The sequence below is a fragment of the Pelophylax lessonae genome (assembly GCF_965119305.1).
Source record: "Pelophylax lessonae genome assembly, chromosome: 3".
Lineage (NCBI taxonomy): Eukaryota > Metazoa > Chordata > Amphibia > Anura > Ranidae > Pelophylax > Pelophylax lessonae.
Window position 1 is genome coordinate 95,558,607 of NC_138770.1, and position 19,728 is coordinate 95,578,334.

At 44.3% G+C, this 19,728-nt stretch overlaps 1 protein-coding gene across 1 annotated transcript in view; it reads right to left on the reverse strand.

Moving 5' to 3' along the window:
* Window positions 1-2,921: 2,921 nt before the first annotated feature.
* LOC309551581 (squalene synthase-like) overlaps window positions 2,922-19,728 on the reverse strand; it is a 57,038-nt gene continuing 40,231 nt past the window's right edge. Inside the window, exons 6-7 of the mRNA XM_082252218.1 lie at window positions 4,868-5,020; window positions 2,922-3,104 (exon numbers count right to left, since the gene is read on the reverse strand). Coding sequence (XP_082108344.1) covers window positions 2,994-3,104; window positions 4,868-5,020 — 264 coding nt within the window. The 3' untranslated portion in view covers window positions 2,922-2,993. The remainder of the gene's footprint in view (window positions 3,105-4,867; window positions 5,021-19,728) is intronic.

Consider the following 19,728-nt stretch of genomic DNA (forward strand, 5'->3'; position numbering starts at 1 on the left):
GCTATACTGTACATGTGCCCCCCTCCCAGCACTGCTATACTATATATGTGCCCCCCTCCCAGCAAAACTATACTGTATATATGTGCCCCCCTCCCAGCAAAGCTATACTGTATATGTGCCCCCCCCCCCTCCCCAGCAGAGCTATACTATACTGTATATGTGCCCCCCCTCCCAGCACAGCTTTACTGTACATGTGCCCACCTCCACAGCACAGCTATACTGTACATGTGCCCCCCCCTCCCCAGCACAGCTATACTGTACATGTGTCCCCCCCTCCCAGCACAGCTATACTGTATATGTGCCACCCCTCCCCAGCATAGCTATACTGTATATGTGCCCCCCACCAGCACAGCTATACTGTATATGTGCCCCTCCCCCCAGCACAGCTATACTGTATATATGCCCCCCCAGCACAGCTATACTGTATATGGGCCTCCCCTCCCAGCACAGCTAAACTGTATATGTCCCCCCCCCCTCCCAGCACAGCTATACTGTATATGTGCCCCCCTCCCCCCAGCACAGCTATACTGTATATGTGCCCCCCCATCCCCCCAGCACAGCTATACGGTATATACAGTATCTCACAAAAGTGAGTACATCCCTTACATTTTTGTAAATATGTTATTATACCTTTTCATGTGACAACACTAAAGAAATGACACTTTGCTACAATGTAAAGCAGTGAGTGTACAGCTTGTATAACAGTGTAAATTTGCTATCCCCTCAAAATAACTCAACATAAAGCTATTACTAAACCGCTGGTAACAAAAGTGAGTACACCCCTAAGTGAAAATTTCCAAATTGGGCCCAAAGTGTCAATATTTTGTGTGGCCACCATTATTTTCCAGTACTGCCTTAACCCTATTGGGCATGGAGTTCACCAGAGCTTCACAGGTTACCACTGGAGTCCTCTTCCACTCCTCCAAGATGACATCACAGGGGCTGGTGGGTGTTAGAGACCTTGCGCTCCTCCACCTTTCATTTGAAGAAGCCCTACAGATGCTAAATAGGGTTTAGGTCTGGAGACATACTTGGCCAGTCCATCACCTTTACCCTCAGCTTCTTTAGCAAGGAAGTCGTCTTTTTGGAGGTGTGTTTGGGGTCTTTATCATATTGGAATACTGCTCTGTGGCCCAGTCTCCGAAGGGAGGGGACCATGCTCTGTTTCAGGATGTCACAGTACATGTTGGCATTCATGGTTCCCTCAATGAACTGTAGCTCCCCAGTGCCGGCAGCACTCATGCAGTCCCAGACCATGACACTCCCACCATCATGCTTGACTGTAGGCAAGACACACTTGTCTTTGTAGTCCTCACCTGGTTGCCGCCACACACGCTTGACACCATCTGAACCAAATAGGTTTATCTTGGTCTCTTCAGACCACAGGACATGGTTCCAGTAGTCCATGTCCTTAGTCTGCTTGCCTTCAGCAAACTGCTTTCGGGCTTTCTTGTGCATCATCTTCAGAAGAGGCTTCCTTCTGGGACTACAGCCATGCAGACCAATTTGATGCAGTGTGCGGCGTATGGTCTGAGCACTGACAGGCTGACCCCCCACCCCTTCAACCTCTGCAGCAATGCAGGCAGCACTCATACGTCTATTTTCCAAAGACAACCTTTGGATATGACGCTGAGCACGTACACTTAACCTCTTTTGTCGACCATGGCGAGGCCTGTTCTGAGTGGAACCTGTCCTGTTAAACCGCTGTTTGGTCTTGGCCACCATGCTGCAGCTCAGTTTCAGGGTCTTGGCAATCTTATTGCCTAGGCCATCTTTATGTAGAGCAACAATTCTTTTTTTTTTTTTCAGATCCTCAGAGAGTTATTTGCCCTGATGTGCCATGTTGAACTCCCAGTGACCAGTATGAGCGAGTGAGAGCGAAAACACCAAATTTAACACACCTGCTCCCCATTCACAACTGAGACCTTGTAACACTAACGAGTCACGTGTGTGTGGGGGGGGGGGGGGGGGAGAATGTGGCCGACACTAACGGGGGTGTGTGGAAGTGATCTGGTGGCTACACTGCTAATGGATTGTTTCCATATGACAGACAACACTTGGCTTGTCAAGTTTATACACAGTAAGTGAGATGCTTTCTTTGACGCCTTGTTTTCATTTACGTTTTCAGGGCAGTAAAAATGCATGGCTTAGCCACATTTACCACCACCCAACCACTCCCCTTTATGCTGCAAAGACACTGCCACTGTCCTACATAGTACAACAGTGGTGCCAGGGGGTTTTACACACATGCCCAATGGCTTAATCAACTGGGAGTGTGTAAAACCCCCTGGCACCACTGTTGTACTATTGTATGATGGTGGCAGTGCCTTTGTGGCATAAGGGAGAGTGATTGAGTTGTGGTAAACGTGGCTCAGTCATGCGATTTTACTGCCCTGAAAACGTAAATGAAAACAAGGCCTAAAAGAAAGCATCTCACTTACTGTGTATATATCTAACAAGCCAAGTGTTGTCTGTCATATGGAAACAATCAATTAGCAGTGTAGCCACCAGATCACTTCCACACACCCCTGTTAGTGCCGGCCACCTCCCCCCCCTAAACACACACACACACACACACACACACACACACACACACACACACACACACACACACACCTCAGCCATGTTTCCTGGGCTCCATGCACCCATTGGAAGACCTGGGACTGGCATGGCAGGTACCAGCAGATGGAGGGAAGGGAGATCAGCGAACATTCAGCGTGCATTCAATAGTGTCAGTAGCAGAAGTGCTGCTCTTGGACTCAGCAGGAAGAGGAATTGAAGTCATGTGACAGCACTGAATACTGCAGAATAAAGGTAGATAAACTGGGATTTTTTCATTTTGAGACATAAGGCTGAACTCCGCTCACATTAAGGATTGCAGGGGAGAATTTAAGGTATTAGGCTGGACTTCCACTTTAAGGCCTTCTCTAATATCCGCACCTTGCTCAGGTACTGCTAGCTTAGGGCCACTCGCAGCATGGTGCAGGAAAGATCTATTGGGGGGAATCTGCGGTGTCATTGGGCATACTTAATTTCCTGATGGTAGCCAAGATGTTTTGTGTCTGTTCAGATGATGGGTCTGTTGGGGGAATCTTTCGGTAGATCTGCAAAATGGAATAAAGAATGTCAAAATTAATAAATATCAAACCAGTAATACAATACTAAAGAAAAAAATAAATAAACAAAAGCCTGCGTAGGTAAATGTGCTAAACATGTAGGCAGGTGCAGTCTGTACTCCCCACTGCAGGTGGCACCTGACCGAAGCGGCAATGCAGAAGGGGAAGGAAGCTATGAGAAACCCGATTCCTCTATGACTTCCTGTGGTCACAAGGAGACAACTGCCTGATTGAACGCTGGCACACCATGTGACCCCAGTGGCCATCTTGGGTTAGGCAGAGTCTATTTAAAACTCTGGCTCCCAGGTTTGGCACCCTTTATGTGGGTGGTTAGCAAAGGGACAGGTTCCCGTCTGCAGGGACTGTGCTTTGAGGTAGGGAAAGGTTCCTGAGGAGTAGGGACAGTCCAGAGACTACATCTTTCTCTTTATAGAAAGCCTCCACTTCATTCCGCTCCTCGCTTCAGATCGCAGTCACAGTTCGTAAGTTCCTGCGGATGGGTGTGCCTACCCACCGGGCCTAATTAGGTTGCGTTGAATCTTTCAACAATATACCTCTATTGCCTAACTTGAACTCTGAGTGTTTACTGTCTGCCACACCATGCTGCACCTACCTCACAAACATAGCTCTCCATATACACTCACTGATCCTGCTAGACATTGATCTTCAGAATCACAATGGTTGGTAGAAAGTGGGAATTTGCAGCACCATTGCTGTGTATGGATAAAAGCAAGTCATACACAATGCATGCTGTGATAGTGGTAGAAATTATTCCATTATGTGCCTAAATCTAGTCAAAAGTAGAATTTATATTATATTTATACTGTAAATATGTTAACAGGGAAGAGGACAGGGGTCAGCAGGGCATAGGACAGGGGTCAGCAGGCATAGGATGGCATCAGTGGGGCATAGGACAAGGGTCAGCAGGGCAAAGGATGGGGTCAGTAGGGCATAGGATAAGGTCAACAGGGAAGAGGACAGGGGTCTGCGGGGCATAGGATGGTGATGGAAGAGCATAGGACAGGGTTAGCAGGACAGAGGACTGGGGTCAGCGAGGAAGAGGACAGGAGTCAGCAGGGCATAGGATGACATCAGTAGGGCATAGGACAGGGGTTAGCAGGACATACGATGAGGTCAGCTTGGTAGAGGACAGGGGTCAGTGGAGCATATGATGTTGTCAGTAGGGCATAGGACGGGGGTCAGCGGGGCATAGAGCAGGGTCAGCAGGGCATAAGATGGAGTCAACAGAGAAGAGAACAGGGGTCAGCAGGGCATAGAATGGCACCAGCTGGGCATAGGACAGGGGTCAGCAGGGCATAGGATAAGGTCAACAGGGAAGAGGCCTGGGGGACGCAGGGCATAGGGTGGTGTTGGCAGAGCATAGGACAAGGTTAGCATTGCAGAGGACTGGGATCAGCAGGCATTGGATGGGGCCAATAGGGAAGAGGACAGAGGTCAGCAGGGCATTGGGTGGCATCACCAGGGCATAGGACAGGGGTCAGCAGGGCATAGGATGAGGTAAGCAGGGTAGAGGACAGGGGTCATCGGAGAATATGATGGCATCAGTAGGTCATAGGACAGGGGTCAGCAGATCATGAGGTTTTTTAAAAAAAAAAAACACCCAATTCGGTACTTCTCAGCCATGCATACGTATATGTTCAAATCCATGTTGTAAAAAGGTCTTGGTTTTACAACCACGTTTAATTTAAATAATCCTTCCTAAGGGTTTAAAACCCATAAAACAATCATACCTCCTCCACATACTGACGTGTGAAGGCTCTTACAGCCTGCATATCTGTACTGTCCATCATCAGAGTCATAACCTGGTCCCTCTGGATCTTCACCACTCCTTTAAACACTTGCTGGTTGTTGTAGCAGGCGGCCAATGTAGCGATAGTAATTAACTAAAATACAAACAGTCAACAGTTATGGTCCAGCAATAATACACAAATACCTGTTGAAGCTGAACTCCCAGAAAGCAGCCAAAATACAGTTCAAATACATATATGAAAATTGTATTAACTACCAAAAGAATTCTAATTCAATTTCTTTTTTTTTTTTTAAGAAAATATATTATTTATTGAGTATAAACAGTACACGGTATAAATAACACCAACAGTAAGCATAACCAGTAGCAAGACCAGTGATAAAATTATTACAATAATAAAACTCTTAGCATCAAAAAATATCAACGTCAACAACGTACAGTACTCAGGCGGATAGTGTAACTTAGTAAAAGACCAAACATGTGCATAAGAAACTTATAAGAAAAAACAAGCAGTTATCCATTCACAGAAGTATCAGAATCATGCACACATAACTGTATGACACATACCACCATATGTGATCAATGACCCACCTGAAGTACAGAATACAAAAAAGGAAAAGCGTTGGCAGAAAACATAGGGAGAGGAAGAAGAGGGAGTAGAGATAGAAAGCAAAGACAAAAAAAAAAAGGGGGGAGGAATAAAGGAGGGAGATGAGAGAGAGAGAATGTAGAGAATAGCAGGGAAAAGGGGAAATAGAAAAAAAAAGGGGGGGGGGTGGAGATATACCACTGCATATCAGGCCGTCAAGATAACAGCATCCTACCCTAAGAGCAACCTGTCCATGACCTGTCTGTTGAAGAAATAGCTAAAATTACAATGAAAGGAGAAGTTATCATTATGGGAGATTTCAATCTTCCAGATATAAACTGGAAAACCAAAATAGCAAGTTCTACCAGGAGTACAGATATTCTAAATTCCCTACTGGGGTTGTCTCTGCAACAAGTGGTTTAGGAGCCAACCCGGAGGGAGGCCATTTTGGATTTGGTATTTACAAATGGGGATTCGGTATATGATGTCATTGTAGGCGAAACCTTGGGATCTAGTGATCACCAGTCAGTGTGGTTTAATATAAGAACTGTGAAAGAGTCACACCACACAAAAACAAAAGTTTTAGATTTTAGAAAAACAGACTTTTCAAAAATGAAATTAGTCATGAATGAGTCCTTATCAGACTGGAACGGATTACATGGAGTCCAGGAGAAATGGGACTACTTAAAAGGTGCATTATTGAAGGCAACAGAAAATTGCATTAGACTTGTCAGTAAAAGCAAAAAAAGGAAGAGACCACTGTGGTACTCAGCAGAAGTGGCCCAAATCATTAAAAATAAAAAGCTAGCATTTTGTAATTATAAAAAAACCCAGAGCAATGAAGATAAGGAAATCTACAAGATTAGGCAGAAAGAGGCCAAGCAAGTTATAAGAACTTTAAAAGCGCAGGCAGAAGAAAAACTAGCTCAGTCTATGAAAAAGGGGGATAAGACATTCTTCAGATATATAAATGAAAAAAGGAAATTAAAACAAGGAACAACTAAATTAAAAACAAAGGACAGAAGGTATGTGGAAGAGAATAAAGGGCTAGCCGACTGCCTTAATGAATACTTCTGTTCAGTTTTTACAGAAGAAAAAGAAGAAGGACCTCCACTTGAAAGGATGACTAATGAATCGTTTGATGCATGTGTCTTTACAGAGGAAGACGTTCTAAGATTGCTGTCTAAAGTGAAGACAAATAAGTCACAGGGTCCTGATGAGATACACCCAAAATTATTAAAAGAGCTTAGTGGTGAGCTGGCAAAACCATTAACACTTTGAATGACAATTGCTCAGTCATGCTACACTGTAACCAAACAAAATTTTTATCATTTTTTTCACACAAATAGAGCTTTCTTTTGGTGGTATTTGATCACAACTGGGGTTTTTTTTTTTCGTGATATATGCAAAAAAAGAGCAAAAATTTTGAAAAAAAAACACTTTTTTTTAGTTTCAATTATGAAATTTTGCAAAAAATAAATTTTTCTTCATACATTTGGGCCAAAATGTATACTGCTACATGTCTCTGGTAAAATTAACCCAAATTAGTGTATATTATTTAGTCTGTGTGAAAGTTATTGAGTCTAGAAGCTATGGTACCAATTACTGAAAATTGATCACACCAGATGTACTGACTGCCTATCTCCTTTCTTGAGGCCCTGAAATGTCAGGACAGTACAAATACCGACCAAATGACCCCTTTTTGTAAAGTAGACAGTCCAAGGTATTTAGTAAGAGGCATAGTGAGTTTTTTGAAGTTGTAATTTTTTCCCACAATTCTTGGGAAAATGAAGAAAAATTTTTTTTTTCTTTTTTTTCCCACAAAGTTGTCAATTTATAAGCTATTTCTAACACATAGCATGTACACAGCAAAAATTACACCCAAAAATACATTCTGCTACTCCTTCCGAGTATGGCGATACCACATGTGTGAGACTTTTACACAGCCTGGCCACAAAAAGAGACTCCACGTCCAAGAAGCACATTCAGGCGTTCTAGGAGCATAAATACACATAAAACTTTCTTACTACCTATCACACTTTTCAAGGCCCTAGAGCACCAATACAATGGAAAAGTCCACAAAATGACCCCATTTTGGAAAGCAAACACTCCAACGTATATTCTATGAGGCATTATGGGTCGTTTGAACATATCATTTTTTTCCACAGGTTTTTGGAAAATGTGGGAAAAAAATGAAAACTTTTTTTTTTTACACAAAGTTGTCAATTTATAGGATATTCCTAACACATAGCATGTACACAGCAAAAATGACACCCCAAAATACATTCTGCCACTCCTCCTGAGTATGGCAATACCACATGTGTGAGACTTTCACAGCCTAGCCATATAGAGGGGCCTAACATCCAAGGAGCATCATCATGCATCCTAGCCACTTGCCTAGGCCTATTTTTGACATTTGGTGTTTACAAGCTAAAATCAGTTGTTTTGCTAGAAAACTGCTTAGAACCCCCAAACATTATATATTTTTTTTTAGCAGAGACCCTAAAGAATAAAATGGAGATTATTGCAATATTTTTTATCACACCGTATTTGCGTAGCGGTCTTCCAAACGCAATTTTTTTGGAAAAAATTCACTTTTTTTAATTAAAAAATAAGAAACCAGTAAAGTTAGCCCAATTTTTTTCCATAATGTGAAAGATAATGTTACGCCGAGTAAATAGATACCCAACATGTCATGTTTCAAAATTGCGCACGCTCACGGAATGGTGACAAACTTTGGTACTTAAAAATCCCCATAGGCGACAATTTAAAAATTTCTACAGGTTGCCATCTTTGAGTTACAGAGGAGTTCTAGGGCTCAAATTATTCCCCTTGCTCTAACGATCGCGGCGATACCTCACATGTGTGGTTTGAACACCGTTTACATATGTGGGCGGGGTTTCTGTATGCATTCGCTTCTGCGCGCGAGCTAACGGGGACAGGGCGCTTTAATTTTTTTTTTTTTTTTTTTTACTATTTATTTTATTTATTATTTTTTATTTTTACACCGTTTAAAAAAAAAAAAAAATTGATCATTTTTATTTCTATTAAAAGAAATGTAAATATTCCTCGTAATAGAAATAGGCACGACAGGACCTCTTTTTTGTGAGATCTGGGGTCAAAAAGTCCTCAGATCTCACAAGTACACTAAAAAGATAGAAAAAAAATAAATAAATAAATACTTATAATATAAAAAAAAAAAAAAAAAAAATGGACCTTTAAACCGGTTGCTAGGCAACAACATTTTCCGTAGCTCCGGTCCTCCAAGACCATAGAGTCAAGTGAGGGCAAGCTTGCCCTCACTCGACATCCTGTCTGTGAGGATTCGGGACCGGATCGTTTTCCCCGCTGCTGGCGGGTCCGGTAAGCGGGGAAAAGGACCGGAACGCGTCGGGAGGGGGGGGGCGCCTCTTCCGCAATCCCGGAAGGGTGATCCCACGGCGAATCCGCCGCTGGGACCACCCTTATCGGAAAGCCAACCGTCCACCGTATAAAAAAATACCAGGGTTATGGCAGCTATCTGCTGCCATAACACCGGTATTTAGGTTTAAACGGAGGACGTATATAAACCTTTTTGGACTTGGACATGGTGGCTGTATGAAGGGTGACAGGTACTCTGGTACTTTGTTGGGCAGGTGACAGGTACTCTGGTACTGATGAGCAGGTGGCAGGTACTCGGGTACTCCGATAGGCAGGTGACAGGTACTCGGGTACTCTGATGGGCAGGTGACAGGCAGGTGATAGGTACTGATGAGTAGTACTCACTGACTGATAGGTGATAGGTGATACTGTACTGATGGGTACTGATGATCAGTACTGATACGTGATAGGTACTGATGAGTACTGATGAGTAGTGATGGGTACTGATGAGCAGGCGGCAAGTACTTGGGTACTTCAGGCGTCAGGTACTCTGATGAGCAGGTGGAAGGTACTCGGGTACTCTGATGGGTAGGTGACGGGTACTCAGGTACTCTGATGATGGGTACTCCGTTGACAGGTACTCAAAGTACCCGAGTACCTGTCATCAGAGTACCCGAGTACCTGTCATCAGAGTACCCGAGTACCCTTCATCAGAGTACCCGAGTACCCGTCATCAGAGTACCCGAGTACCCGTCATCAGAGTACTCGAGTACCTGTCATCAGAGTACCCGAGTACCCGTCATCAGAGTACCCGAGTACCTGTCATCAGAGTACCCGTCATCAGAGTACCCGAGTACCTGTCATCAGAGTACCCGTCAGAGTACCCGAGTACCTGTCATCAGAGTACCCGAGTACCCGTCAGAGTACCCGAGTACCTGTCATCAGAGTACCCGAGTACCTGTCATCAGAGTATCTGTCATCAGAGTACCTGAGTACCTGTCATCAGAGTACCCGAATACCTGTCACCAGCCCATCAGAGTACCCAAGTACCTGTCATCTGAGTACCTGATGGGCTGGTGACAGGTACTCGGGTACTTTGATGGGCTAGTGACAGGTGCTCTTTATTGGGGGGGGGGGCAATCAGTGTGTTTAGGGTGCACTGTAGTTGGTAACTAGCTGTTACCACAATCTCCTCCTCACACAGGATCAGTGTGTGAGGAGGAGAACACGGTGACAGCTAGTTACCGTGTTCTCTGTTGACATTTGTGACCGGCTGTGATTGGACACAGCCGGTCACGTGGTAAAGAGCCAATTTCATTGGCTCTTTACCTAGATCGGGGATCGACTCTGTCCGAGGGACGAGCCTCGTCCCCGATCGCTGCTCTGCGCGCCCCCGGGGGCGCGCATTGCAGAGAGAACGAGCGGCTCGTGCTGGAGCCGCTCATGTGATCGGCTGTGATTGACACAGCCGATCACGTGGTAAACAGCCAATTTCTATTGGCTGTTTACCTTGATCAGGGATGGGCTATGTCCGTGGGACGAGCCTCATCCCTGATCGCGCCGCTGCGCGCCGCCGGGGGCGTGCAGTAGCAGCTAGAACGGGCCGACGTCATATGACGGCGGCCCGGATCTAGACAACCACTTTGCCGACGTCATTTTACATGACTCGGTATGGAAGTGGTTAACCAATTATTAGTAACAGGAGTCGTCCTGGAAGATTGGAAATCGGCAAATGTCGTGCCCATTCACAAGAAAGGTAGTAGGGAGGAATCAAGCAACTATAGACCAGTGAGTCTGACATCAATAGTAGGCAAATTAATGGAAACCCTATTAAAGGATAGGATTGTGGAACATCTTAAATCCCATGGATTGCAAGATGAAAAACAACATGGGTTTACTTCAGGGAGATCATGTCAAACAAATCTTATAAATTTTTTTGACTGGGTGACTAAAATAATAGACGGTGGAGGTGCAGTAGACATTGCATATCTAGATTTTAGTAAGGCTTTTGACACTGTCCCACATAGAAGACTTATTAATAAACTGCAGTCATTGAGCATGGACTCCCATATTGTTGAGTGGATTAGGCAGTGGCTGAGTGACAGACAACAGAGGGTTGTAGTCAATGGAGAACATTCAGAACAAGGTCATGTTACCAGTGGGGTACCTCAGGGATCTGTACTGGGATCAATTTTGTTTAATATCTTCATAAGTGATATTGCAATAGGCCTCGATGGTAAGGTTTGTCTTTTTGCTGATGACACAAAGATATGTAACAGGGTTGATGTTCCTGGAGGGAAACGCCAAATGGAAAAGGATTTAGGAAAACTAGAAGAATGGTCAGAACTCTGGCAACTGAAATTTAATGTGGATAAGTGCAAGATAATGCACCTGGGGCGTAAAAACCCAAGGGCAGAATATAGAATATTTGACACAGTCCTGACCTCAGTATCTGAGGAAAGGGATTTAGGAGTAATTATTTCAGAAGACTTAAAGGTGGGAAGACAATGTAATAGAGCAGCACGAAATGCCAGCAGAATGCTTGGATGTATAGGGAGAGGTATAAGCAGTAGAAAGAGAGAAGTGCTTATGCCGCTGTACAGAACACTGGTGAGACCTCACTTGGAGTATTGTGCGCAGTACTGGAGGCCATATCTCCAGAAGGATATAGATACTCTAGAGAGAGTTCAGAGAAGAGCTACTAAACTAGTACATGGATTGCAGGAAAAAACTTACCAGGAAAGGTTAAAGGACCTTAACATGTATAGCTTGGAAGAAAGAAGAGACAGAGGGGATATGATAGAAACTTTTAAATACATAAAGGGAATCAACTCGGTAAAGGAGGAGAGCATATTTAAAAGAAGAAAAACTACCACAAGAGGACACAGTTTTAAATTAGAGGGGCAAAGGTTTAAAAGTAATATGAGGAAGTATTACTTTACTGACAGAGTAGTGGATTCATGGAATAACCTTCCTGCAGAAGTGGTAGCTGCAAATACAGTGAAGGAGTTTAAGCATGCATGGGATAGGCATAAGGCTATCCTTCATATAAGATAGGGCCAGGGACTATTCATAGGATTCAGATATATTGGGCAGACTAGATGGGCCAAATGGTTCTTATCTGCCGACACATTCTATGTTTCTATGACCAGTTGTGGTGGAGCCAAGGCCGGATCATCCAGCCAGGGCTGCCAGATTGAAGCAAATTTCTTGTGAGCCTTTCGATGTTGGTACCTCAGTTTTTCCCTGATCAGAGAGGCATTGACCTGTGCAATCCACTGGCCCCTGCTCGGTACCCCGGAGGAGATCCAAAATCTAGCAATGAGTTTGTGAGCAATATATAGCAATCTTAAGACAGCCACATGGGCATTCGGGGTCAGGGTGTCCACCTCCAGAGCACCAAGCAAACAAACCACAGGATCCCGCAGCAACTGAAAATTGTACACTCTAGATATCGTGCCAATCACCTCCACCCAGTATCGAAACAGTTTGGGGTCTAATTCAATTTTTAAATGTGTTACAATTACCCCCATCAGAAAGTATACCCAGGATTCTAATTCTCATAGCATTCAACATGAACAGGGTGGTAAAGATCACACCCCCAGCCTACCTTGGATTAGACAATGAAGACATCACTTCTGCTTCTATACCTCTGCTAAACAAAGCAACAAGGAGAGTACACCGCTCTTAGCATGATGAATTGGCAATAAAAGAGCAGCAACACACTGATAAGTTAATAACTCTGCTCTTATCTCCTATTGGTCAGCACATGTGCACTGCAGCAGCCCCTGATTGGCTCCTCATACTGGCCTCACCTCTCCCAGTCTGGGTTTATTGTATTGGAAAGTCAGGAGACTGATAGTCAGGTACTTACTTGTATTTAAGCGTATATTTAACAATCTTAGTGATAATAAACTCTCTGGGTTTTTTATTTAGGTGCATTAAGTTGTGGATTTATTCATTCACTTACTGAATTCCAGCTTTTTATCTTAAGACTTAAGATCTTAAAAACTTAGCCTAAAAGAATCATCATCAAAGTGACCATGTCACTATATAAAAAAAGGAATCAGGACATACCGTACTACTGACCCCTGTGCACTAACCTGAATAATACTGACATCTGTACACTGCTCTACATCCTATTAACCTCTGTAAACTGCTCTACATCCTACTGACCTCTGTACATTGCTTTACATACTATTGACCTCTGTACACTGCCCTACATACTATTGACCTCTGTACACTGCCCTACATACTACTGACCTCTGTACACTGCCCTACATACTACTGACCTCTGTACACTGCCCCACTTACTACTGACCTCTGTACATTGCCCTACATACTACTGGCCTGTGACCTCTGTACACTGCCCTACTTACTACAAACCCCTGTACACTGACCTACATCCTACTGACCTCTGTACACTGCCCTAAAGCCTACTAACCCATTTACACTGCCCTAAAGCCTACTAACCTCTGTACACTGCCCTATATCCTACTGGCCTGTGTACACTGCCCTACTTACTACTGACCTCTGTACACTGCCCTACTTACTACTCTCCCCTATACACTGCTCTACCTACTACTGACCTCTGTACACTGCTCTACCTACTACTGACCTCTGCACACTGCCCTACATCCTACTGACCTCTGTACACTGCCCTACATCCTACTGACCTCTGTATACTGCCCTACATCTTACTGACCTCTGTACACTGCCCTACATCCTACTGACCTCTGTACACTGCCCTACATGCGACGAGCCAGAACCGCAGGGGCGACACGTGAGGTGCACGGTGGGCCGATGAGAGACAGCAATAATACAGTTCATCGGTTTACTCACGGTTAGCAGAAAGCCTCCCTGGGCTGGTCGCACAGTGAAGAGGAAGACAGCACGAAATCCTCCGGGGCACGCTCTGTGATAGGGAATCGCCAGCCAAGATGGTGGTTGAGGTGCCCGTGATGACAGTGGGGTTTAGAGTGCTTGTGGTGGCTGGGTCCCTTGATGGTATTTGTCGTGACGCCAGTACCGTTAATGGTGGTACAACCAGTTGTAGTAGCAATAGTGAAGAATGAGGTAGACAGTGGTAGGATACAACTCACAACTTTTACTGTGACTGGTTTTGATTGCAGCATAAACATTCAGATAGAATACAGTCTCTGGGTAAATAGAGGAATTCTGCTGATCCACTGTTAATAGGTTTTGGTAGGTCTTGACTCAGGCTGTGGTTCAGTATAATGCTTACTTGTTTCTGGTCCCTTTAGAATCCAGTGAAATTTGGTGAGGTTGCCAGTGGCTAAGGAAATCCTTCACCTTTATTCTCAAAGGTCTTGCTGCCGTTTGGTGGCTTTTACCCTTTGATTTTAGCAGTTCCAATTTGTCCCTTCTCTGGACTGACCTTCACTAACCTTCTACATTCTCCTCTGTACACTCACTTCCTGAACTGAACAACTGACCACAGATAAACCTGAGCTGGGATAGATATCCCAGAGTGGTGCTATCCCCATCTTGTGGTGGGAAGTATGAAGCACACTTGACCAGCCTATGAACAGGGATTAAACAGGTGTAGCAATGCAAAATGACATGCAATACAGCGATGACAAAGAAATAATACATTTGCAGTTCCCACGTGTCCTGAGTGGGACGCTGCATACCCCCATGGTAAAACGTGTGTCGACCTCGACACATTTTTGACTCGATGTTGTGTCTTCCTGTAAGATATAAGAGAAAGGGAAAAGCATGCATGCATAGGAAATAACAATATAACCCCATTCTTGTACTTCTTGTATCTGCAAGTAAAATGGGTTAGGCAAACATATCTCAGGCAACAACGAAATGTGTCAAAAGGTGACAAAAAGGGGTGTAGCTTTTCCTCTGAAGACTGGTGATGTATGGCAAAACCAGAATAGTCCACGATGAGATGGAAAAAGGAAAACAAAACAAAAATAACATCTCAGGAGGCTCACAGGGTATGAGTCCGTTCCCTGGGCACAGGAAAATGTCAACAGATGAATATCACGGAGGCTCATGTACGTGAAAGTCTATCTCCGGGTGCAGGCTTGAACGTTGCAAAACAGTAGGTAAGTAGTCCTTTTAAAAAGTCCTTTAAAGGAAATGAACATGACATCACAAGTAAGTCTTCTTCTCACTTTGGAACTTCAGACGATGTAAGGATGCATTCAACGATGAGATGGCAGGGCTGGTAGTTGTCTTCTCGGCTGCTGGTGTAGGAAATCCTTAAAACGGACAGGTGGTTGTCCTCTTGTAGTCCTGTCGGATCTTCGTAGTGGCTGAGTTTCTACAGGCCTTGTTTCAAGGGAACTTGGTGTCTCTTGAGCTGTAGTAAACACTTCTTGAGATAGCTCCTCTGGTTGAAGTGCGTTTGTATTGGTCTTGGCAGGCACTAAGATATTGAGCCATGGTGTAAGGAACCATTGTAAAGGATCAGAGTCTAATAATGCTTTTCCAAAAGACTGTAGTGGACCCTCTGAATCAGATGATTTTGTAGGCTCTGGTTCTATGGATTGTGTCTCCTCTTGGACCGCTTCTTCTTGAAGAGTTTCTTCTTGAGTACTTTCCTTGAGACATAACTTAAGGCGATTGCGATGTACTACACGTGATTTGTTTTCTTTGGTGATCTCATAAGTATGAGTCTCTGGATTGCGAATAGCTGTAATGGTGTAAGGTTCTCTCTCCCATTTGCTATCTAACTTGCTGGTGCGATGGTCGTTTTTTAACCACACGTGGTCACCAATTTTGAGAGGTTCTGCTTTGGCAGATTGGTTATAATCTTTTTGTTGCTTTTCATGAGCATGTTCCATGCGATGTTGAACAATTTCTTGTGCATCAATTAGACGTCTTTGGTGCTCACTCACCCAATCAGTCTTTGGTAGAGGGTTGATTGCATCAGGCACTTGTACGCCCAAAGTATGGTCAGCAGGTAGTTTACCTTGTCGGCCAAACATGAGATAGTAAGGTGTATACCCAGTAGAACAGTGAATGGTGTTGTTGTAGGTGTACATCAATTGAGGCAATAGAGTAGGCCAATCACTTCTTGTAGCAGGTGGTACTGCTCTTAACATCTCAATTAAAGTTTGGTTCATTTTCTCGCAGAGTCCATTCCCTTGGGGGTGGTAGGCTGTGGTCCTGATCTTCTGGCAATTGTGAAGTGTACAAAGTTCTTTGAAGATTTGCGACTCAAAGGCAGATCCCTGATCTGTAAGGATTCTTTCTGGGCATCCATATGGCAATAGGAAATGTTTCCAGAAGGCATCTGCAGTTGTCTTAGCGGTCAAGTCCTTGACAGGTACGGCTACAACAAATTTGGTATAATGATCAATGATGGTCATGGCGTATGTGTAACCTGAGCGACTTGGTTCCAGCTTCACATGGTCAATTGCAACTATTTCTAGCGGTGTTTGGCTTACAATGGGATGTAAGGGTGCTTTTTGGTCATGTTTTTCATTTCTTCCAACAGCACAGGTGGAACATTCTCGACACCACTTTTCAATGTCTCCTCTCATCCCAATCCAGTAGAATCTCCTACGGATGGTGGCTTCTGTCTTCTGCACGCCAAAGTGTCCCGATTGGTCATGGTACATTTCAAGAATGATTCTTGCATCTCGGCGTGGTATTAAGATTTGGTATAGACGATCCCAGGTAATTGGGTCTAAAGTTCTTCTTAATAGTAGGCCCTTCTGTAGGAAGAGATGTTTTCTGTGTCTCCAAAGTTTTGACAATTCTGGATCAGCATTTCTTCTGCGAATTCTTTCAGGTGTTCTTCCGCTGGTGAAGAAATCTTGCAGTTCTCCCAACACTCTGCTTTCATTTTGCAGCTTGATCCACCTTTCATTGTCCACTTGGGATCTTGGATCCACTTGTTGTTGAAGGTTAAGAACTTTTCTTCCTTTGATGGTGATAATGTCTTGTTGGGCAAAATTTTTGTAAAAAGCTGGCATTTCTACCTCTTCCCAAACATCTTCCTGTGTAGTAGGGTCTTCTTGGGTAGGCAGACGGGATAATGCATCCGCATTTTCATTTGCTTTTCCTGTTCTGTATTTTATGGTGAAATCGTAGTTAGCTAGGCGTGAGGCCCATCTTTGTTCCAATGCTCCCAACTTGGCGGTATTAAGATGTGCTAGCGGGTTGTTATCTGTGAAGGCCACAAATGGTGTTGCAGCAAGGTAATCTTTAAATTTTTCTGTAACAGCCCACACGAGTGCGAGGAATTCCAATTTGAAGGAACTATAGTTTTGGTCGTTTCTTTCAGTACCTCTAAGAGATCTACTAGCGTAGGAAATAACTCTTTCTTTACCTTCTTGTACTTGCGACAGGACAGCTCCCAGACCTTTCTTACTAGCATCTGTGTAAAGATGAAATGGCTGCTGGTAATCTGGATAGCCTAGGATTGGTGGTTCTGTTAACTTCTTCTTCAGGAGCTGGAAGGCAATTTCTCTTTCTGTGTTCCATTCAACTGGTATTGGAGACTTTTGGTACCTCTTAGGATGTCCTCTCAGAAGTTCTAGTATTGGCCCCGCAATTTGGGCAAAATGAGGAATAAAGCGTCTGTAGTATCCTGCGAAACTGAGGAAACTCCTCACTTCTTTCACTGTAGTAGGAGTAGGCCAATTTCGGACTGCGGCTATCTTCTCTGGATCCGGTTTAACACCTTCAGAGCTTACAATATGCCCTAAGTATTTGACTTCTGACTTCAGTAGATAGCACTTAGATGGTTTGACTTTGAGTCCATGTTTAATGAGGACTTGAAAAACTTCGGCCAAATGTTTCAAGTGATCTTCATAAGATTTGGAGTAGATGATGACATCGTCTAAGTACAACAGGACGGTTTCAAAATTTTTGTGTCCTAAGCAACGCTCCATTAATCTTTGAAAAGTTCCGGGCGCATTGCAAAGTCCAAAAGGCATGCAGTTGAACTCAAATAGGCCCATAGGGGTGGTAAATGCAGTCTTCTCACGATCTTCAGGTGCCATTGGTACTTGCCAGTATCCACTGGTTAAATCAAGGGTAGAGAAGTAGGCTGAAGATCCTAAAGCTGTCAAAGATTCCTCTATGCGTGGTAAAGGGTAAGCATCCTTGTGGGTGATTTGGTTAATTTTTCTGTAATCCACACAGAATCTGATGTTCCCATCCTTTTTACGTACAAGGACTAGAGGTGCAGCCCATGGACTATGGCTGTCTCTAATGACATTGGAGTCCTTCATCTCTTGGATCATTTGCTTTACGGATTGGTACATAGTTGGTGGTATAGGCCGATATCTTTCCTTGATCGGTGGGTGTGAACCTGTAGGGATGGAGTGCTTGATGATATCCACTTCTCCATAGTCTGTAGAATGCTTACTGAAGGCACGGTGAAGCTCCTTCACAATTTTTAGTACGCCCTCAATTTGGTTTGCTGGTGTGGAAGCATCTCCCACATGAAGTTTTTTCCACCAGGATGTGTTTACATTTTGGTCCTGTGAGTTCTGTCTCTTGGTAATTTCTTCTGTGGTAGCTGTAGCCACACTGATGACATCTTGAAAAGTGACTTGGGTTAGCTGTGCGATAGGACGGTGTTTTGTTAGTGTTACACTGCTATCACTCAAGTTTAGGAGTCGTATAGGCACTTTACCTTCAGAGACGGTTACTAGGCTCCTTGCAGCTCTAACTAGAGGATAGTCTTCCAAAACAACAGGCTCTACCAGGGCTTGGTAGTCTTGACCTTGAATTCCGACTACAGCTCGGCACCACAGAAGAGTTTCGGTGTTGGGTTTGAGGATCACAGGTTGCTTATCCCGGATGCGGGCACAGCAAATTTCTCCTTTTTCGTTGGTGAATCTCTGTTGCGCATTTAGTACACGGATGGTTTGTTGGATAACCTTCTTAGAATCAGGAGAGGCAGTAGGCACTAACTGGTGCAAGGCTTCTAGCATCTCAACATAACAGTTTCTGAGGACATTCATTCCTAGGACTATTGGAGGGTTAGGGTTATTGTCTCTGACTCGTACCACAATAAGGCCTTGTCGAGGTAGTGTAGTTCCTCCTACTTGAATGGTAGGTTCCCAATAACCATGGACTGGTACGGGTTTGCCGTTACTGGCTATGAGACTCAGCCAGGATTCTGGAGGCTGGGTAAGCTGATTTTGATCCCAGTATTTTTCAAAGGCTGCTTGTTGGATGGTGGTGACTTGGGATCCTGTGTCAACTAGGGCAACAAAAGGAACTCCATTTATTTGAAGTGTCACTTCAGGACGGGATCCAACGTATCTTGGCATCCAGTGGGGATCTTCTGGACCTATTGGTTTAACTCCCGAGGGGTGGTCCTTGGCCTCGGGGGTTTCCCTGTTTAACTGCCAGCAGGTTGCTTCTGTATGGCCTGGCTTGTGACAGTACGTGCAGATTGGCCGCTTAGGGGTACTAGTGCGGTCAGGGGGGCGTCCGCCAGAATTTCTGGAATAAGTCTCTCTATAATTAGAGGGGAAGAGTCTTCTGGACACAGGTTTCTCATCCTCTAGCATTAATGGTTTCTCCCATTGTTCCAACTTTTGGTGGACTTTCTCCAGACTTTTAGTCAGGAAATGGACTTGCTCAGTCAAGGCAGCAACTGCGTCAGGAACTGGAGCTTGGGTTGCCTGACTGACTATAGGTAAAGACTTTACAGGGGTAACCAGCTGTGATACAGGCACTTCAACAGATCTAAAAGGTTCTGTTGGTGGGCTTTTTCCCAGTATGCTGATAGCTAATTCTTTAAAATCTAAGAAGGTAGCTCCTGGATGTTGGGCGGCTAACATTCTTAGTTGGCTCTTTAGATTGTCTGTATTGACGCCTTCAATAAATTGTTCTTTTAGGGTTTTGTCCTGATTCTCTGCCTCACGGGGGTCTACTTGGACAACAGCTCT